Here is a 20,339-nt window from a genome sequence, read left to right as displayed (position 1 = left end):
GATTGTCTGTTTGGAAAGGTCTCTCAGAACTTCTTTTACTTTATCAAATTGTTGATTATTGTGATATAGGATTTGTTGCATTTCATTATCATAGTTGAGCAATAAAAAGCAAGTACTGAAAAGTCATAAAAAAAAAAAAAGTTAGTGCTTTCTTTTTTTCTCACCTCGCAGACAAAACTTCTATGGTCATTGACAGACCGTGGTGATGAAATCCTGGACAACTGTGCAAGGAATCTTCACCTCAATTCTGAATTGTTAAACTATCGAGGTGTAATTCATGTACGTGAACTTGATTGGATGAATTCCTGGCCACCTGCCTTATCTCTTGGAAGTTCTCCTGATCATAGAAGGTACACTAGTAGTTGGTATTCTTTTTATGACTTCCGATTTTCTTTTTCTTTTCAATTTTAAATATGGTTTACTAGGGGAATATATTTGAAAAACTTAACACATTTCTTGTTGATAGAGGAGTTGCTTGTGTTTTGTTGATGTTGTACAACTGAAGAAGAGGAAGTCTGTTTAAGAGATGCTAGTTTGTTCCTGGAAGAGGAGGGAAAAAAAAGATGCTCCTTGTGTGAGTGATATTGACTCTTACAAAAGATAGTTCTAATCTTTATAAACGGAGTAATATCTCAGAATCAAATTTTAATCGGAAACTTCAATATAAAAGGACAGAGGATGCAGATCCACTACTTTGTTAGAGAATTTAGGCCTTAACTTGATATCCTATCTGGTCAAGCATTTAAGGTTACTCTGTCTCCAAAGATCTCTAGTGTGAAGAAAAGAAGGTTGGGAAAGAGTTGCAGAAGTTGGCCACTTGCATCAATTATGGGAAGTTAGGAATTTGAAGTGATAGCATAAAAGAATAACACATGAAGATTCTTAGATAGAGAGAAAGTCCAAGAAATAAGGACTGAAACAAGATTGGGGCGTTGTTTTATTTTATTTTCCTTTTTTGTTGGGTTGTTTATGTTGCTTGGTTTTGTACTTTGTTTCTTTAGAATGATGTCTCATATTGCATATTGTAATCCTCTTTAATTCTTTTTTAAGAAAATTTCTTTTTCTCATAAAAGAAATCACATTTTCTTGGATGTTGAATTAGGTATTCTTGGACCTCAGCCGAAGTTGAAGAAGCTCAGGCAGCTTCTTTGCTTGTTGCTGCAGATGTAATATATAGTGATGATTTGACAGATGCTCTTTTCAGTATTCTAGAGAGACTGATGTCGCGGGGTTCAGAAAAGGTATGCATTGATAAATAAAAATTGCTAGCAGCAAGGACTACATATTTGAATGAGTTTCAAAAGGGTTAATGGATACTTGCTTTGATTTTTTGCAAATCAATATTCAAGGTCCTTAACCCATCCATTAGTTTATCGGATCTCAAAGGATTCTTACCTCTAGGGTTTCAGCAATCTTTCTGCTAGGTTTATGTAAGAATCTGTCAAGTTCCACATTCAGTAATAAAATGAGTTATTTTTCTTCATTTCAGGTTTTATACTTGGCATTGGAAAAGCGATACAATTTCAGTCTTGATGATCTAGATGTTGTTGCAAACGGTTATTCGCATTTCCTGAGTTATATTAGAGAGAAAGGTAAGCACGTTTCCAATTTCAATATTCTCTTCTGGGTGTTACCATTTTTTAGCTTATATTATGGCAATGGATGATGCAGAATGTGGATCCTACCCTTGTTTTGTGGGCAAGCGCATTGACCTTTCATTAATTCCACAATATATGAGAGAGTATGACAGAGGAAATGACGTTGAGCTTTGGCAGATCAAGTTTGTTGGAAGAAAACCTAAATTGGGAGGTTCTTGCGAACAAAATTTCATTTTCAATTCCAATACGTCTTGTGACTAAATCCAATTCATGCTTAATTTATTTTATCTATATATATATATATATATATATATATATATATATATATACATATATACATATATGACTTTTTTGCACCTCGTGTACGATCATACTCATAAACCAAGCAAATAGCCATTTACTTTTTTATCCTTTTTTTTTTTTTTTTGGCTGCGGAAAGACATTGATATCCTCTTTTATCCTATGTTCCTTTTGTTGCATGGAGGACTCAAATTTTAGCCTATTTTCAAGTCAAAGGTTTTAACATTAAATTAATCTAATTCAATATATTTAGGTTTAACTACTGCAATAATAAAAAGCCGACAGTATCTTTATGTTTATATAATAATATCAAACTTGAAAACTTTCTTTCGAACATATTTTATGAATAAGAGCACTGGTGTGATGGCAGCAATGACAGCATTATGAAGAGCATCTGCAAGTATAAAAAGTAGGGTTAAATGGCTCAGCGAAAAATAAGTGTAGCAAAACAAAAGATGAGTGAGGCAGAGGCAGAGCAGCTGCTACTTGTGGATTGGCTTCCAAGTCCATTTGCTGCTAGGGTTCGAATAGCCTTAGCAGAGAAAGGATTAAAATATGAGTCTAAAGAAGAAAATTTTCCAAACAAAAGCGATCTTCTTCTCCAAATGAACCCTGTTCATAAGCTACTCCCAGTCTTAATCCATAATGGAAAACCCATTTGCGAATCATTGATTATAGTCCAATATATCGATGAGGTTTGGAACCATGAGCCTAAATTGTTGCCTTCTGATCCTTACCAGCGAGCACACGCCAGGTTCTGGGCTGATTATATCGAGAAGAAGGTTAGTTAATTAATCAATATATTATCTAATTTTCTTCTTTTTATTATTTGCAGATTAGAAATTATAATTAATGAGTTTTTCTATTTCATTTATGGTGTCTTCTTACAATGCAAATTGGACAACAATAGATTCACCAAAATACGAGGAGAATGGTGTGGGCGTCTGAAAATGAAGTCAAAGAAGCATCAAAGAAGGAGGTAATTGAAGGCCTTAAAATTTTGGAAGGAGAAATTGGAGAAAAGCCATACTTTGGAGGTGAAAGGTTTGGTTACGTAGATTTGGTACTTATCCCCATCCATAGCTCAATTTACACATTGGAGATGATGGCAAACTTGAGCTTGGAAGTCGAGTGCCCTAAGCTTATGAAATGGGCTAAAAAGTGTATGCAAAAGGAGAGTGTGTCTAAGTCTTTATGTGACCAGCTCAAGCTTTATGAAACTCTTTTGGAGTTGAGGAAGAAATTGGGAATTGATCAATAAATTGATCTAAGAGGAACTTAAAACAACAATATTGAAGCCAGATTTGTAATAATTTAACATTTTTGCTTGTTTTTTGTAATTTTTTTAATGTACACTGTCCTCAGTATCTTCCCCATATGGCTTTGCATTAATAATATGTTATATATATATATATATATAGCTTGTTTGTCACAATTACTTATTGATCACCTATACCGCCACACGACTTGTCGCGCAACGACAATGACTGCCTAAACGACCTTTCCTCGGTCACGCCTCTGGTTGTCGTGTATCCATATCGATGTAGGATATAAATAATCATATAATATATGCAGGCGATGTATAGGCAAGAGTCGAGACAAGCAGATGCCCTGTCAACTTTGAAATAGAAATTTCTACAAACATGGAGACTAATTAAGTGATGCAAGCAGTGACAACACTACAGAATCACCCAGAAAGAATTTACAGGAAAATTCCTTAACATAAAATTGCAGTATATATATACAATTAAAAACCCTTACTTCGATATCCCAAAATCTTAATTACAGTTTGAAAACAAAAACCTGAAGCAAAATCATGAGCGAGGGAGATCAGCTAATTCTTCTGGATTTGTTTCCAAGTCCTTTTGCAGCAAGAGTGAGAATAGCCTTGGCAGAGAAAGAACTGCAATATGAGTCTAAACAAGAAGATTTGAGCAACAAAAGCCCTCTTCTTCTCCAAATGAACCCTGTCCATAAGCAAATCCCAGTTCTAATCCATAATGACAAACCCATTTGCGAGTCAATGATTATAGTTCAATATATCGATGAGGTCTGGACCCATAAGTCTCCATTGTTGCCTTCTCATCCTTACCAGCGAGCTCATGCCAGGTTCTGGGCTGATTATATTGATAAAAAGGTTAGTTTTTACTGTTCTTTATTAATTATTATTCATGGTGTGTTCTTTCTTATCATGAAAATTGAAAATATGGCTGCCTACAGATTTACCCTATTGGAAGGATGTTGTGGGCATCTAAAGGTGAAGTGAAAGAAGCTTCAAAGAAAGAGTTGGTTCAGTGCTTTAAAATCTTGGAAGGAGAGCTTGCAGACAAACCATATTTTGGAGGTGAAAGCTTTGGTTACATAGACTTGGCACTTATTCCTTTTTCAAACTTTTTTTACAGCTTTGAGACTCTTGGAAAACTTAGCATGGAAGTGGAGTGCCCTAAGCTCTTGGAATGGAGCAAAAGATGCTTACAGAAGGAGACTGTGTCTAAGTCTATTGCAGACCCAAAGACAGTTTATGAAACTGTTTTGGGAATAAGGAAGCAATTAGGAATGGAAGAGTAAATTGATTTAAGAAATCATTATAGTTATGGATGTTGATAATTGGATTGCTTTTAGATTTCAAATTTTTAATCTTGTCGGTAAAATTTGCAGTCTACTCATTCAATTGCCTGTTGATTGATTTCTTAGTTTTTAGTTTACCTTTGTAATATCTTTGCCTTACGAATAAGAAAATGCTAGTATTGAGATTTTCTTTTTTTAGTCGAAATGAACAGTCTACACGGATGACATGAACAATAGAAACATTTATGGATTATAATTTTACAAAAAATGATATGAAAAAGTATCATTTATGTTTTATATACCTCTCCATACCTACACGACTTATAATTTATCTTTTCAAAATTTGCCAATCCTAAACGACCTGTCACTGAGTAATGCTTGCGATTTTGCTTATGAGTATCCATGTAAAAATAACATGAAAAGAACAAAAAAAAAAAAAAAAAGTGGGGCCATGTCGTTATCCATATAGCGAAACTGGACACGGCAGTCAGATAGAAAGCAGAGGTGGCGTGAGAAACAAGGCCGCTGGGCGACGTAGAATTCCGGTGGCCAAAACTTATACTGATCAGAAATTAATCCCAAGCATGACCATCTTAGCAGAGTGATTTATTTTGTCGGAAGAAGCACATCCAAAATATGGGTGACGAACTGAAAATTGGAACCACATCACTGACAAATCAAACAAAGAAATTAACAATGGTGATGCTTCGAATTTGCAATATAAATATCTAGTTTCATTTGCCTCAGTTCCTCAAACAAAGTGCACATTTGCAGAGATGGCGATGGAAGTAATTCTGTTGCAAAACCAATTCAGTCCATTTGCAGCTAGGGTGAGGATTGCTTTGGCAGAGAAGGGAATAGAGTATGAGTCCAGAAAAGAAGATGTTACCAACAAAAGCTCTCTTCTTTTAAAATGAACCCAGTTAATAAGCAAATCCCTGTTTTGATACACCGTAATAAACCCATCTGTGAGTCCAATAACATTCTTCAATATCCAATAACATTCTTCAATATATTGATGAGTTTTGGATCCATAAATCTCCATTATTGCCTTTGATCCTCACCGACGAGCTCAGGCCAAGTTCTGGGCTGACTTTGTAGATAAGAAAGTGAGTTTTTTATTCTGGTATATATTTGAAATTCGTTCTATATTAGCTTCTTGTTAATATGAAAAAATTGCAGATCTATCCAAATGGACGGATGCTATGGTCTTCTGAAGGAGAAGTGACAGTAGCATCTAAGAAGGAATTGATAGAATGCTTCAAAATTTTGGAAAGTGAGCTTGGAAAAAAACCATATTTTAGAGGTGAAGAAGAGGATTTGGGTTTCGTCGACGTATCACTAATTCCATTCTATAGCTTATTTTACACGTTTGAGACACTTGGAAACTTTAGCATGGAAATAAAATGCCCTAAGCTTCTAAAATGGGCTAAAAGATGCTTACAAAACGAGAGTCTTTCCCAGAAATTATATGATCCAAACAAAAGTTATCGAGTTGATTTGTACACGAAAACGAAAATAGTGCACCTTGTACGAAAATAGTGTTTATATATTAAAAAAAAAAAAACCACAAAAACTAGGAGTGAACGGTAGGTTAATCTGAACTAATCCAAACTGAATAATTCAATCCAAATATGATCGAATTTCATAAATCCATTATCCAATCCAAACCATATTTAATATAAAATCGAAAGTAACCGAACCCAATACTATACGGTTTTATTACAAAAAATTGCAACCGTCCAAATAATCGGATTAGTATTTTCAGTTGGTTAATCCAAATCGATTACAAGAAAATATTCAAATCTAAAATTTTTCAATATATGTATTACTGCAGTTTGCACTCTTAAAGAAATTATATATATATGTTTATAAATTTATAGACAATTGTATAGAATAAAAATATAAATAATAAAATTAATTAATTCAACAAGTCACAAGTGTCCAAATAAAAATTACAAAGGCAGTCATATCTAAATTCAACCATCCATATAACAATTAATATAATTAATTAACATTAAAAGAAGCATTAATTAAACTTTCAGTTACAAAATTACAGTTAGTGACCAATTAAGCATGATGTTATTTGTCAATGATCTCAAAAGTTATACCTTATTGTTGTCACCTATCACAAAAACTATATAAATATAATTTGCACTCTTGGTTTTTATTTTACTATGGGGCGAGAACGGTGTCTTCCAAAAAAATATTTATGACTGTGGTGTTTTGTTGACATTTCAGGTGACATTTGTTACACTTTGAATGTAATAAATGTATTATTACACTATAATAAAAGCAATAAATTTAATTTTTTTAAATGTTGACCGATAGGGACAATCACTCTTTCCTTTCCTTGTTAAATGTTATACTTATAGTGTAACAATGTTAAAACACTATGTTGATGAGATTGATAGGTGAGATTCGGACGCAGGAATCTCAAGAATACGTTAGCTATTGTTACAGTTATGGTATCACAACCTTTAGAGTTGTAAGAATATGTGGTAGGTGCTATTGATACACTTACAATGTCCTTTAATTTTGGAAAACACTTTTTTCATAATTACTTTATTTTTTAACACTATTTTGGTACACTGAATTTTTGTTAATATTGAGCAACCTACACCTACTAATAGTAGTTTTTGATTTCGTGCAATACAATTGTGTGGGCATCTAAAAATGAAGTCAAAGAAGGAGGTAGTTGAAGGCCTCAAAATTTTGGAAGAAGAGACTGAAGAAAAGCCATATTTTGGAGGTGAAAGGTCTGTTTGCATAGATTTGGTAGTGGAGAGTACCCTAAGCTTGTGAAATGGGTTAAGAAGTGTATGCAAAAGGAGAGTGTGTCCAAGTCTTTATTGAGAGAAACTTAGTCAGATTAATAACACTTTTGGATGTTGTTCCTCTGTTTTTACTTTAACCATTGTTTTTTGTTTTTTGTCCTTTGCATCCTTCAAAGAAGCATCTAAGAAGGACTTGAGACAAGCCATTTTTGGAGGTGAAGAAGAAGGCTTCAGTTTCTTAAACGTATCACTAATTCCATTCTATAACTTATTTCACACATTTGAGACACTTGGAAACTTTAGCATGGAAATGGAAGCCCTAAGCTTCTATTCATCAGTTTTCTGTGATTTTCCTTTTCTCGGCATGCTGGAAGTATTTTAAACATGATCAACCTTTTAGTCGGCGCTCACATTGCATGCATGATTAATTAATTTATAGACTAAAACCTTCCATATGTATGGTTTATCGCTCCATATTTTGGTTTTTGCAAGTGGGTTTTTGATTTTGGATACTAAGTACCTTCAGGTAATTGACTTTCTTCTCAAATTTGATTTTTTTTTTTTTTGGATACTAAAACTCTTTTTTTCGTTCTTAGGATTTGTTTCAAAATGTCCAGCGAGGAGAGGAGAAGGCAACTAAGGGACAATGCAAGAGAGGCTGAAGAAACTGCTAAGGTTGCTGCTCTGGCAGCTGAGGCAGCTGATAAAGTTGCAGCAACAGCTTATGGAGCTAAACTTGTCAAGCTTGCTGAATCGGTAGCCGCAGCTAATCCTATGGCAAAACCACCCACTGATGTGAAGCAGAATAAGCCAGTTTCAAAGGAGCATTAGCTTGAATCTGTTACTATATATATAGATATACCTATATTTCCCTTATCAGTTGGTTGGTTGTTATGATTCTTAATTACGCATTAACTAATTAAGTTGTGTTACCGACAAATGATCCACAAACCCTTTTATTTTGAATATTGAAGCATACTGCTTGTCTTACTTCAGTTAATGAATTCAATGAAAAGAACTATTTGCTATTAGCAACATGAACCTTTGTCTGTTCAATAATTTACTATGGTTTTTAAGGATTAATTAAGGGTTTTTAAGTGCCAGTGTTTCTACTTTCTACTGTAATAAATTTTAACATTTTAGCTATACTTAGGTAATTCTTCCAAAAATTGAAGTGAACCTTACTTTTACAGAAGCATTCAGTTTCATTTATAGCCTTTGTTGAACAAACAAATCTGTATACTAAATTTACAAAGTATAACATCTGATATGCATCCCTCAAAATCCAAAATTAAAGAAAAGAATCTTCAAGTAATGCAATTTTCCTTCTCCTACTCAATCTTCTTTCACCACCATTGAACAATTGAGCCTGACTTGTCCAGCTGAACCTGTCAAGACATTGAGATTTGAGAGCCTCACCATAGCATGAGCAAAGTCTCGGCGAAACAAGAAAACATCCGAAGCATACGCTCTGACCCAAGTCTCAGTTTCTTCCCCATACATTAGTTGCTGATCAGCAACTAGGATTCCTTTACCTTGCAGAAGACTGCGGTAGTACACACTGCCGAAATTTACTCCAGGTCCCTCATAGGCCATATTGATTGCTGGCTCCTCAACTGAAGAAGACAATAGTGAGCCTTCAAAGGAAACAGATGCTGTTGTAGATGGCGATCCTGAGGAAGACATTAAATCCTGAAAAGGTTTTGACGGTGCATATATTGTGCCAGTCCTTCCTGGCTTCTTATAAGATGGAGATGGTGATGGTGATTCCATACAAGAAGTTTTTGAGCCCAACCTGCAACCAAAGTAAGCTGGAAGCGCTGGTAATGATGACATTGAGGTGCGAAAGGAAGGAGGTGCCGCTGCTGTCACTGATGGGGTACTGTTGTTGCATATTGATCGCTTTTGATTAAGGAATTGAGGATCAAGCGAAGGATCAGGCTTGTTTGTCCCACGAAAGTTGTATAGACGGTCTTGGAAGAATTTACAGTGGATCACCCCAAAGCTGTGAGAACCTACAAGCAAAACAGAGGACAAAGGTACTAAGAGCGAGAAACTGAAGCTAATCTAATCAAACACGAGAATATGCAGAAAACTTGAATTCTGATCATAATATTTGTGCAACTAGCCAACGGTATAGAGAACATATAAACAGCAGCGATTAATAATACAACGCTCAATCAACTAGGTAAGGAACGCCCATAAAAGCAATACCTAAGAGACAGACAGTTTCTCTTTCATCAAAACCCTTTGCTGCAAAAGATGACAGGATCTTAGATAGATAAGCTTGTGGTGAAGGAAGCTCCATCGTTGCTGTGTCTGGGAATGACTCAGTACTGTCTCTTCTTCCTGTGAACACTGGATAGAATGGTCCACCGGCCTGAAATTCACAAATTTAGTGAGATTCTGAAAGAGAGAGGTAGAAAGAGGTGGAGAAGAGAGAAAGACACCTGAAGAACACTTTCTCTGGCTGATAAAACTATAATATCAGCACAAGAGACGACTCCAGGGCATAATTCTTCAAGCTGAGATTTGATCGAGTCAATTACATCAAATCCTTTAACACTTTGATTGGGGATTGAATCTTTCTCAGATTTTAACCCGTCAGCAGCATCCAATAGAATTGAAGCATCACAACCCTTTCATTAGAAACCAACCAAATCAACATTTTATAGCAGTTCAAAATAACATGGATTCAGTTAACATAATTGAGATGCAGAAATGGAGATTCAAGAAACCCCAAGCATGGATCAAAATTTGAACAAAATGAAACCCAGAACAATAATTACTGGGGTTTTACCAAAGCACATATCAAAATTGGAAGACGGAACCAAACCCAGCAAATCGGATCAAAATTCATGACATGAATACAATTTCACAGAATCATTGATCAAATAACAAAAACGAAATTAAATTAATGGGGAATTATATTAATCAAATGAATATCAACAGAAATTACCAAGAAAATTATCAGTAATGAACACTGGCGAAATATCGAAAATGAAAAAGTAATTCAGAAAAACGAAGAACAAAACAAACAAAAGCACATCATGATCATGAAGAATCTACAACTCTTAACAGAAATACCAATCATGGAAAAACCCATATCAATTTCATGACGAATTCAGATACTAATCTTTAAATTCAGGGAAGAATAACAATAATCACAAAACAGAAGCCCCAATTAAGAAAAAGAAACAATGATTCATCACCTCAATGAAACAATCATGGAAAGCAAGCCTCAAGAGAGCCGGAGCCACATTGGATTGGGTTTTGCAAATTTCCCGAATCGCCTCTCGTATGATTTTCTCTGCTTGTGGGCACGAATCCCTATAAAAATCATACTCCAGTGATGGATAAGGATTGGCTCCTTTTTCTTCGTACTCCACAGACAAGAATATTGAAGGATACAAATCCCACGAAGAAGATGACCAATTCCTGGCCATTGATGATGATTTGCCATTCTCGATCTTACCATTTTTGTTCTTGAGAGAGATTAAAACACAAAAAATGGCTAAGAAAAGAAACAGTTTTCTCATACTTCCACCTTGAAAGATTGGATTAGCCATGTTTTCTTGCTCGATAATATTACCTAGAAAGATTGGATTCGCCCTGTTTGCTTGCTCGAAGATTGGATTCACCATGTTTTCTTGCTCGATTATATTTAGATTGGTTGGTTTTCACGTTTTGTTTTTGAGGGTTTTTGTTCTGGGGAGTGTAGTTGCAGGGGTTTTTAACGGAATAGAGGGAACTGGCGGGAAAGTGGACCCGAGATTACTAAAATGCCATTGTTACTGGCAGTTCTTTTTAAGTTCATTTTTGATGTTGGGCGAGAATGTACTTCAATCTGTTAGCAAACTTGGTCGATCGTGGCCGTCCGATTATATGACATGGATCGTAAGAGATACTGCGATTGATGAAGCCCATCACTAATGATTGATGGACAGGAGTCAGGATTGCATCAGTATTAAACTATTTGAGTGGGCCAAGCCCAATTAGTATCAAGATTTGACTGGGCTAAGCTCAATTAGTATAAAGGTTTTCTTTGACAAATAGAAAAAAATAAAAAAAAATTCAAAATTATAATTTATAAATTTGAATCATCGAAATTCTTAATTATAACTATTCAATCTGACAATGACTTCATTTGGCATGCCAAAGATCTAACGGCAAGGAAAATATAATTCGTTCAATTGGAATATCAATTACAATATATCATCAATAATTCATTCAATTGGAATATTAATTACAATTTATTATCAATAAAGAGCGCTTAATATTGTTTTATAAAATATTAAATTCCCTCCAAATTAGCATGTTTTTTTCAATACAATATCTCATATTATAAACATAATTTTAACTTTATATTTATTCCACGTCCGATAACTTTCTTTTTCACATAAATCACATTCAAACAAGCTATTACAACGTTAATATATGCATAAATTAACTTAAATCTAGAGTATTTCACAGTAAAAACTTTAATATTTGAAAAAAAAAACTCAAACTAAAATTAGATTCTAGCAATATGAACACGATACCCTTAATAAAATATGAGAAGCTTCATTGGCTTGTTTATTTATCCATTCTACTACAATATTATTACTATTGGAGATGAAATTTTGAATTTGATAGAATTTAACTTAATGAATTTTCTGTATATACTAATATAGTTTAAAAAATAAATAAACAAATGCGAAAACTATTTTTTAAAAGATATGGGCAGAGCTATCCAAGATAATCACCGGTATAAAAAAACAGAAAACTTTGATGTAAGCAATGACGACATAAAGAAGCGCTTAGAAAGAAATGAGGCAAAATACCAAATCTATACGATTATAAGAGCCATTGATCGCAGCAAAGGAAGCAGGAAGAGAAGGAAAGTATCAGTTGAACTAAATCGAACACGTGCACAAAAATGGCAGATGAAGTAGTTCTGTTGGCTGCTAAGTTCACTCGTTTTGGCGAAAGGGTAAAGATTGCTTTGGCAGAAAAGGGAATTAAATATGAATTTAAGGAAGAAGATTTAAATAACAAAAGCCCTCTCCTTTTAGAGATGAACCCTGTCCATAAGCAAATCCCTGTTTTGATCCACAATGGGAAACCCATTTGCGAGTCGATGATCATTATCCAGTACATCGATGAGGTCTGGATTGATGGAGCTCCATTGTTGCCCTCTGATCCTTATCAACGAGCTCAAGCCAGGTTCTGGGCTGACTATATCGACAAGAAGGTGAGTTAAAAGTTAGATTCTTTTCTTTTCTTTTTTCTGTTGAAATTTGATTATTTAAGTGAATTGGTTATTTGCAGATTTATCCCAATGCAAGGATGTTGTGGAATTCTGAAGGAGAAGTGAAAGAAACATACACAAAGAACTTAATTGAAAGCTTTCAGACATTAGAAAGAGAGCTTGGAGACAAGCCTTTTTTTGCAGGGGAGAGCTTTGGTTATGTAGATGTGGCACTCGTACCTTTCTATAGCATCTTTTACACAATTGAGATTTTCGGGAATTTTAGCATGACAGTGGAGTGCCCTAAGATAGTTGAATGGGCTGCTAGATGCTTGGAGAAGGAGACTGTTTCTAAGTCCATAGCTGATCCTCTCCAGTACTATGAAGCTATTACAAGAATGTTAAAGAAGGATTGAAGTGTCATAATTATAATTTATAGCACCACAAGCTTTATTTATGGTGATTCAATAATAGCAAGTTGATGAGTTAAAAGAATCAACTTTCACTTGTTTTTTCTTTTTTTGGTTAAATTTACACTTAACGCGAATTCAATACCTGAATACTGTTGAGATATGTCGTCAAATAAAGTCAACTTAATTGTCATTTTCTTGATGGTAAAATAGCAAATTGAAACCCTGAATTTTCAGGGAAAAATAATAGTTATGACTCCCTAAAGGCTTTGGGCTTCATACGAATGTTTTCCACTAATGGGCTAACCTATAATGATGAAGGCCCAAAATTTCAGCTATGAAGCAGGCTTGTAACATTGCGGCTCATTTTCTGAACAGACTCGTTGTTAATGGTTGGTTCGGTTCGGCTCCCAAAGCCGCTTTATTTAAACAATTGCAAAAGAAGAACCAAACCTGAAAAGGTAATATACTGATATGTAAGAAGTGGCAGCAAAAGTACTTTTCATTCCTTCTCTCTCTCCTTCTCGAGGAGAAGGTACAGAAAGTTTTTAACTTTATGCCAGCCTGTCACCCAACCTATACAGATATACTGACAGTCGCCAGTATCAACTTTATGCCAGGTCAGCATTCGCATTTGCAGATTCTCTGCTTCGCGAACTACAAACTCTGATGGAAAAAATAGCAAATCAGGACAGTCCAATGTGTTGGCCTATTGGATTTGCCTTGCCACTTAAGCATGTGCAAAAAAGTAAGATTCGCAATGCATGAATGATTAAATATTCTTTTGCGCGTACGTACCACCGCCCTAGATAAAGGCCACTCCATTCTAGTTCTTCCTCTTCTAGATTTTTCTTCCAGTGTGCAATTTTCTTTTTCTTTTTTTTTTCTTTTAAATAATGCGTGAGCTTTGAGAATTTGAATGTGATTTTCAATGTTTTAATTTATATTATTGTGTAATTGATAATAAGTCTACATTTCTTTAAAATTATTTATCTCAAACTTAAATTTGTTAATTAGTAAAGTCTAAATTTTTTATTAGTGTTTGAAATGAATTAAAGTGAATTTTATTTTATTTTTAAATAAATTTTTATATTTAAATTTAAATAACTAACTTCTTTTTTTTTTTCATACGTATTTCCACATTTAAATAAATTTTGAATTTGTGATAACGTTGATCTAAAAATACTAAGTAAACAACTGCCGTTTCATGTAAGTAAAAGAAAAGGCACAAATGTCAAAAGTTTAAACCTCCAAAATTGTCCATCCCGATTCTTAGATTTCTCATTGATCAAAAAGAAAATGCAACATTACTAATCCTATAAATCTTTCTTTAATTTCTATTAAATGGAAAACAAGTTAACATCAAATCACCAATTCTACAAATAGATATAAAGTGTAAAATTTGATAAATATAAGAGTAATTCAATATAATTTTAAAAATTAATATTGAATAAATTCCTTTTATACAATGTAAAATTTATAATGATGAAACCTTTAGCAATATTTAATATTTAATAATTTAAATTTAAATATCAGAATTTTATTTGACTTTAAATATCAACCTTTAGTAATATTTGTCTTTTTGTTAATTTTTGATATTGAAATATGTTTTTGTTTTAATATTAGATATAAATATTAATCATTATTATAATAATTGAGTTTAAATGTTAATCATTTAATCTTGTCATTTAATTGTATTATTACAATTATAATTAAGTTCAAATTTTAGTTCTTCCACTAATATTATTTTTTCTGATCTTTCACTAAGAAATATATCGTCAATTTGTGGAGGTAAAAAATAAAAGGTTTGAGAGGACAGATAAATTTATTAAAGGCTAATTTTGTTAAACAATATTGTATAGAATGTTATTGCCCTGGCATTAAAAATTAATGCTATGAAAATAATACCATCCTTAATTAATTATAATGTTCAGTGGTAATTCATAAATAATTCATGGATTTTAATGTATAAATAATTATTTTCTACATAAATTATTTAAAAATAAATTGAATTTATGATGATTTATTTATTGAATTAAATTATATTAAATATAATTGACTAATTATATAATATTAGAGAGTTATTAGATTAACTATTAGAGTAACTATTCAGAATGGAGGAAAGCACACCACGGTAATAGTTTAATATCAAATGCATATACGATCTGACTATAGACCCTCAATATTAATAAAAAAAAAGAATCAACATGAAATAGAGCGAAACGATACTCAATTAAAAATATAATAATTCGATAACCAATCACTTACTTTCACCTTATGATTTTATTTTTTATTATATTCATTTCTCTTTATTTATATATTTTATTGATAAAATATCAAGAATTTTATTTATAGAATCCAATCAAAATGACGATTTTATATATTTTTTTCTTTTTTAATTTTATTTAACCATGCAAAGCACGGAACGACGATTAGTCTATACGCATATAGTGTAGAATTACAGATAGATACATATTTTTTTTCAGACAATAATTAACAAATTATTTTATTATTTTTCAAAAAAAAAAAAGGGCCTGTTTGACTTTGGGTTAGTTATTTTGGAATCCAGCCCCTCCCCTCGTAAGTGGTAATCTTCAAACCCGACAAATTTTATCAATCCCTAAGCCTTTGTCCATACCTCCTTAAGTGCTAAACGACCTCACAACCCAAAAAACGACATACCTCTCTCCTCTGCCGCTCTGCTTTTCTCCCAAGCCAAAAAAGCCAATTAGAAGCAAAAACTTGACTTGTCCTGCAATCTTACTCTCTCAACATTCAATTTGTGCAAAATCCAAAATCTCAAATTCAATTATATACAGAAACAGAAAATAGACTCAAAATTGAGAGATGGGCTGTACGCAATCCAAGATCGAGAATGAAGAAGCCGTGGCTCGTTGTAAGGAGCGCAAACAATTCATGAAAGAAGCCGTCTCCGCCCGCAACGCTTTCGCCGCCGCACACTCCGCCTACGCTATCTCCTTGAAAAACACTGGAGCTGCTCTTAGTGATTATGCCCAAAGCGAGGTTGGAGAACATGCCTCGTCAGCTGTTGCGGCCGCAGCAGCAGCAGCAGCCGCTGCCACTACTTCCTCTGTCGATACGCTTCCTCCACCTCCTCCTCTACCGACTTTCGAGAATACGGTGCCGTTGCAGCGGGCCGCGACTATGCCAGAGATGAAGATCCCGAAGCCGGAGTCGAAGCCGGTGGGACCTACCATAATGGAAGAGGAGGAGATGGATTTTGAAGCACACGATAATGAGAAATTGATCAGGAAGCGTAGTAGTAGTAACAGAGGAAGTGGCAGCAACAGAGTAGCTGTACAAGAGAATCACCATCCTCATCACCTGATGGAGCAGGGCCCACCTCAGCCACCGCCACCGCAACGGCAACAGAAACAGCAGTGGAAAGAGGAGGTGATACAGGGCCCAACGGCGAATCAGGGATCGTCTTGGGGCGATTACTTGTTTTCGGTGGACCACATACCGGGGCCGAGTTTGGAAGAGCCTGTGGTGGTTGAGCAGGAGGATTTGGGACGGAAGCAGTTTGAGGAAAAGGCTAATAGAGTACCACAGGTAGAGGAGGATCCAGTAATGGTGGTGGACGAGAAGGTGGAAAAGGCGGTTGAGGTGCCAGTGCCAGTCCCAATGCCGGCAATGGAGAAGAAGGCAGTGAAAAAGGGCAGTGAGGTGGGGAGGAGGGTGGCAAAGCCAGTGAATTTGATGCAGATATTTGCAGAGCTTGATGATCACTTCTTGAAGGCTTCTGAAAGTGCTCATGAGGTTTCCAAGATGCTGGAGGCCACACGATTACATTATCACTCTAATTTCGCAGATAATAGGGGTAATGGGTTTACTATTTTCGTTACTATTTGCCATAATTAATGAGTATATATTTGTTGAATTGTTTGTATCAGTGAAAATAGGGTAAGGATGGGTTAAAATCTATCTTTTGATGAGTTACTTGAAGGAATTGCTAATTGGTTATGTTTATAATTGAAAGGACCCTTGTCTATGTGCTGTAGGACATATTGATCACTCTAAAAGAGTGATGCGAGTTATTACATGGAATCGATCATTTAAAGGAATTCCTAGTGTTGATGATGGTAAAGATGATTTTGATACAGAGGAGCAGGAAACTCATGCTACTGTGTTGGATAAGATGCTAGCTTGGGAAAAGAAGCTTTATGATGAAGTGAAAGTATTTTTCTTTTTTCCTTTGGCTTCATCTATTCACCTTTTTCTCATGTTACCATGCCTGTTTTCATATTCACAATCTTTGAAGAGGTTTTAACTCACTTTTGATTGTGGAAGTTCTTGAATTGCCCAATGACACAAATTTTGTGTATAACACTATAAGGTAGCACATGTTTAGCCCATCTATATATCTGAGTTATTGTTTTTGCATATCTATGGCTGACTGAATGAAGGCCTTCTATGCAACCTTTGCCTAATCTCAAATATTTGTGATGTTCTTGGTTTAACTAACCACTGCAATGTGCTGCACCTTAGAATTGTAGCATCTGCTCAGGTAGAAGTTTTCATTACCTTTCGTAACCACATCCCTGGAAATTGGAAAACCTACTATCATATTTATGTAACTTCATAGCATTCATATCTCTAAACAAATCTTTGTATTTCGCTAGACCAATTTTTAATTAATTTTTGGATTGGTCAGTGAAAGACTTCAAATATTTTGTACTGACTTCACAGCATTTAGTTCACCTGCAACTGATTATTCTTCATAGAACAATGATCTTTAGTGGTTGTAATAATTAATAAGTTTTCCGACTTCCATGGATCAACATTCATGGCATTTTTTATCTGGTTATTATTGTTTTATATGTTTGAAGTATTAGTTTGCTAACTTTTGTTTGACCCCCTGTTTGTTGGCTGGAACTTTGCTGATGTCAATCAACTGTTAAGCAACCATTGGATTCACCTTAGAAACATACTGGAAACAGAAATTTTCTGTCATAATATCCCATTTCAAGAATTTCATTTATGATTTAATTTCTGGTTAAATATACTTTATTGGTAATATTGAAAAATTATACTCAACATTTAATATCATTTGACTGAAATTGAATCAAAGCAAACATATGATTCTAGAAGTCTCTTATAGATAATATAATACAGTTTTTGTTGCGTTGTCTGAACTTCTTTTATCCCTCCTTTTCTGAATTGCAAAGTAAATGTGATAATTTTCCTGTTTCAAGATTTATGATGAATCTTATATGGGGTTTGGCTGCTACTGGATAGGCAGGTGAAATAATGAAATTTGAATATCAAAAGAAGGTCGCTTCACTGAATAAGCAGAAGAAGCGGGGAAGTAACGCTGAATCATTGGAAAAATTGAAAGCAGCTGTAAGCCATCTGCATACAAGATACATTGTGGACATGCAATCGATGGATTCAACAGTTGCAGAGATAAACCGTTTACGTGATGAACAATTATATCCAAGACTTGCTCAGCTTGTTGATGGGTAAGTTGCATTATGAAAAATAGAATTTAATAGTTGAAGTTGTCTGGGATCTTTGTTTGACAAAAATAGACCTTTCTTAAGATTCTGTATCTCATGACAAATACATTGTATTTTATTTGTTGACAAGTCTAGTCTTAGGGTTAGAAGGGAGAATTGAAGATATATGACATTCTTACGCTTGTCCAACTTGAAGATTGAACAAGCTGGTCATCACATAGAAAAGCTGATATAACTAACTTTCAAATCCTGAATGATGTAGTGGCCTTTTGTCAACTCAAGCTCACTGCTCAAAATCTATTTTTTATCTAAAGCCCATTTTAGAGCTATTACATTCTCAAACATTATTCCAACCTCCTTATTTAACTGAATCCTTATTTTCCACACGCATTCGGTTTAATCCCATATTGGTTTTATAAGAAGTTTGGGCCTCACAAAGTGCAAGGAATTTCCAGTTTCCACATGGCCATTTTAAGTTTCTGGGTTGAATATTTAAGATTGTATTATTTGCATCATGTGGGGTTATGTTTCTTTGTTTTCGTTATCGTCATGTGTTTTGCAAGCTCTTTGTACTGCTGTTTTCATCATTGTCAGTTGTCATCAACATCAAGTATGTCACATGAAGCTGTAACAACTAAGAATCGTGAAGGAATTATTTATGGTTGTCTTTGTTCTTTCAACTTGCTTGCTTGGTCTGAATATTTGATGCAAAATATTCTAGTTTCATTGCAAAAATAATTAATGTATATTTCAGGATGGCCACCATGTGGGAAACTATGCAATATCACCATCATACCCAGTCCAAGCTTGTATACGCCCTGAGATCTTTGGACATTTCTGAATCCCCCAAGGAAACTAGTGAATATCATTATGATCGTACTTTTCAGTTGTGTGGAGTTGTAAGAGATTGGCAGAACCAGTTTTGTAAGCTTGTAGACCACCAAAAAGGGTACATAAAGGCACTGAACTCTTGGTTAAAGCTAAATCTCATCCCTATTGAGAGCAACTTGAAAGAAAAGATCTCTTCACCGCCAAGGGTTCAGAATCCTCCAATTCATGCACTTCTCATAGCTTGGAATGATGATTTGGAAAAACTTCCAGATGAAATCGCAAGAAGTGCAATAGTTAATTTTGCTGCAGTAATACAGACCATAGTACATCATCAAGAAGAAGAATTGAAGATAAGAGAAAAATGTGAGGCCACAAGAAGGGAGCTTGCACGCAAGACCAAGCAATTTAATGAGTGGAAGCAAAAGCATATGGTGGAAACACACGATGAAACGGATCCTGACCGAGCAGAAGAAAACCCTCATAGAGAAGCCCTAACAGATAGACAGTTTGTTATAGATGCATTGACTAAGCAGCTGGAAGAAGAAGAAGAAGGGTGTCGGCGGCTTAGCCAACAGGTGAGGGAGAAATCTTTGGCAAGTCTTAAACATCGCTTGCCGGAGCTCTTTACAGCAATGTCTGACATTGCTCTAGCTTTTTCAGCCATGTACAGTAACTTGAGGTCCATAGCGGGACACCAAAATCAAAGTCAGAACTCCTGAGATTTATGCGTCTCCATAATTTGCTTGTATACCCTTACAAAATAAGCCTTTGGGAAAGAAAAATCATTATATTATGCGTTCTGTAATTTGTAATGCTTCTGCTGCAATATGTTCAAGGAACCAGTCCTCAGAATCAGGTGTGGTGTTTTTTTTTTCCCTGTTTTTTTTTTCATCAAATAGGTGCGGCCAGAACTTTTGAAGGCACCTAATGTAAAATTTTTGTTACCTATAGCTTAAAGAAGCCAGTTATCTCAAATTGTAAAAGCTTAACCAAGTGTGTTATTTTCAGGCATCTAAAATCATTAATCACAAGATTGTTTTTCTGTTGTTGCTCTTGTTTTTTTGTTCTTTTTTTTTATTATTTCTATCATCAATTCTTTTTTATAGATTGATTCTCATTCGCAACCTCTTGTCCTGTTTCTGATT

The 20,339-nt window shown here is 34.6% G+C and overlaps 6 protein-coding genes, 1 long non-coding RNA gene and 1 pseudogene across 7 annotated transcripts; 7 read left to right on the top strand and 1 right to left on the bottom strand.

The window, feature by feature from the left end:
• Positions 1-25: 25 nt before the first annotated feature.
• LOC149499395 (uncharacterized) lies at positions 26-2,008 on the top strand. The gene is made up of 4 exons (XM_089725540.1): positions 26-350; positions 1,103-1,241; positions 1,490-1,592; positions 1,672-2,008. Exons 1-4 carry the CDS (start codon positions 298-300, stop codon positions 1,857-1,859), a joined length of 483 nt encoding a protein of 160 aa, XP_089581666.1. The 5' UTR covers positions 26-297; the 3' UTR covers positions 1,860-2,008.
• A 156-nt stretch (positions 2,009-2,164) lies between these two features.
• Positions 2,165-3,295, top strand: LOC110008700 (putative glutathione S-transferase parC). The gene is made up of 2 exons (XM_020679614.3): positions 2,165-2,680; positions 2,809-3,295. The coding sequence occupies exons 1-2, from the start codon at positions 2,318-2,320 to the stop codon at positions 3,157-3,159; spliced, it is 714 nt and encodes a 237-aa protein (XP_020535273.1). The 5' UTR covers positions 2,165-2,317; the 3' UTR covers positions 3,160-3,295.
• Positions 3,296-3,649: 354 nt separating this feature from the next.
• On the top strand, positions 3,650-4,664 carry LOC105634979 (putative glutathione S-transferase parC). Its single transcript, XM_020679615.3, has 2 exons — positions 3,650-4,035; positions 4,119-4,664. Exons 1-2 carry the CDS (start codon positions 3,715-3,717, stop codon positions 4,464-4,466), a joined length of 669 nt encoding a protein of 222 aa, XP_020535274.1. The 5' UTR covers positions 3,650-3,714; the 3' UTR covers positions 4,467-4,664.
• A 539-nt stretch (positions 4,665-5,203) lies between these two features.
• On the top strand, positions 5,204-6,008 carry LOC149499394 (putative glutathione S-transferase parA; annotated as a pseudogene).
• Positions 6,009-6,985: 977 nt separating this feature from the next.
• Positions 6,986-8,284, top strand: LOC110009538 (uncharacterized). The gene is made up of 2 exons (XR_002284442.3): positions 6,986-7,769; positions 7,840-8,284. It is a non-coding gene; the product is annotated as an uncharacterized LOC110009538 (long non-coding RNA).
• A 123-nt stretch (positions 8,285-8,407) lies between these two features.
• On the bottom strand, positions 8,408-10,994 carry LOC105635079 (Peroxidase superfamily protein). Its single transcript, XM_012218071.4, has 4 exons — positions 10,456-10,994; positions 9,694-9,882; positions 9,458-9,623; positions 8,408-9,258 (listed from the first exon to the last, which is right to left on the bottom strand). The coding sequence occupies exons 1-4, from the start codon at positions 10,885-10,887 to the stop codon at positions 8,579-8,581; spliced, it is 1,467 nt and encodes a 488-aa protein (XP_012073461.2). The 5' UTR covers positions 10,888-10,994; the 3' UTR covers positions 8,408-8,578.
• Positions 10,995-12,093: 1,099 nt separating this feature from the next.
• Positions 12,094-13,076, top strand: LOC105634978 (putative glutathione S-transferase). Its single transcript, XM_012217951.4, has 2 exons — positions 12,094-12,476; positions 12,554-13,076. Exons 1-2 carry the CDS (start codon positions 12,162-12,164, stop codon positions 12,887-12,889), a joined length of 651 nt encoding a protein of 216 aa, XP_012073341.1. The 5' UTR covers positions 12,094-12,161; the 3' UTR covers positions 12,890-13,076.
• Positions 13,077-15,510: 2,434 nt separating this feature from the next.
• LOC105634976 (kinesin-like protein) lies at positions 15,511-20,240 on the top strand. The gene is made up of 4 exons (XM_012217950.4): positions 15,511-16,724; positions 16,906-17,081; positions 18,143-18,366; positions 19,118-20,240. The coding sequence occupies exons 1-4, from the start codon at positions 15,731-15,733 to the stop codon at positions 19,911-19,913; spliced, it is 2,190 nt and encodes a 729-aa protein (XP_012073340.1). The 5' UTR covers positions 15,511-15,730; the 3' UTR covers positions 19,914-20,240.
• The last annotated feature ends 99 nt before the right edge of the window (positions 20,241-20,339 follow it).

This window comes from Jatropha curcas, chromosome 1 (genome assembly GCF_041381405.1).
Source record: "Jatropha curcas cultivar XTBG-Jc1 chromosome 1, XTBG_Jcur_1.0, whole genome shotgun sequence".
In the NCBI taxonomy this organism is placed as follows: domain Eukaryota; kingdom Viridiplantae; phylum Streptophyta; class Magnoliopsida; order Malpighiales; family Euphorbiaceae; genus Jatropha; species Jatropha curcas.
The sequence above is the reverse complement of the archived record's forward strand: the minus strand, read 5'-3'. Positions and strand labels throughout refer to the sequence as shown.

Coding starts and splice junctions, on each gene's coding strand:
- LOC105635079 (XM_012218071.4), bottom strand. CDS start 10,887: ATGGTGAATCCAATCTTCGAGCAAGCAAACAGGGCGAATCCAATCTTT. Junction 9,883..10,455: donor TCCATGATTGTTTCATTGAG/GTGATGAATCAT, acceptor TTCTAATGAAAG/GGTTGTGATGCTTCAATTCT. Junction 9,259..9,457: donor AGAAACTGTCTGTCTCTTAG/GTATTGCTTTTA, acceptor TTTTGCTTGTAG/GTTCTCACAGCTTTGGGGTG.
- LOC105634979 (XM_020679615.3), top strand. CDS start 3,715: ATGAGCGAGGGAGATCAGCTAATTCTTCTGGATTTGTTTCCAAGTCCT. Junction 4,036..4,118: donor CTGATTATATTGATAAAAAG/GTTAGTTTTTAC, acceptor GGCTGCCTACAG/ATTTACCCTATTGGAAGGAT.
- LOC105634978 (XM_012217951.4), top strand. CDS start 12,162: ATGGCAGATGAAGTAGTTCTGTTGGCTGCTAAGTTCACTCGTTTTGGC. Junction 12,477..12,553: donor CTGACTATATCGACAAGAAG/GTGAGTTAAAAG, acceptor GGTTATTTGCAG/ATTTATCCCAATGCAAGGAT.
- LOC149499395 (XM_089725540.1), top strand. CDS start 298: ATGAATTCCTGGCCACCTGCCTTATCTCTTGGAAGTTCTCCTGATCAT. Junction 1,242..1,489: donor TGTCGCGGGGTTCAGAAAAG/GTATGCATTGAT, acceptor TCTTCATTTCAG/GTTTTATACTTGGCATTGGA. Junction 1,593..1,671: donor GAGTTATATTAGAGAGAAAG/GTAAGCACGTTT, acceptor TGGATGATGCAG/AATGTGGATCCTACCCTTGT.
- LOC105634976 (XM_012217950.4), top strand. CDS start 15,731: ATGGGCTGTACGCAATCCAAGATCGAGAATGAAGAAGCCGTGGCTCGT. Junction 16,725..16,905: donor TAATTTCGCAGATAATAGGG/GTAATGGGTTTA, acceptor TATGTGCTGTAG/GACATATTGATCACTCTAAA. Junction 18,367..19,117: donor CTTGCTCAGCTTGTTGATGG/GTAAGTTGCATT, acceptor TGTATATTTCAG/GATGGCCACCATGTGGGAAA.
- LOC110008700 (XM_020679614.3), top strand. CDS start 2,318: ATGGCTCAGCGAAAAATAAGTGTAGCAAAACAAAAGATGAGTGAGGCA. Junction 2,681..2,808: donor CTGATTATATCGAGAAGAAG/GTTAGTTAATTA, acceptor GGACAACAATAG/ATTCACCAAAATACGAGGAG.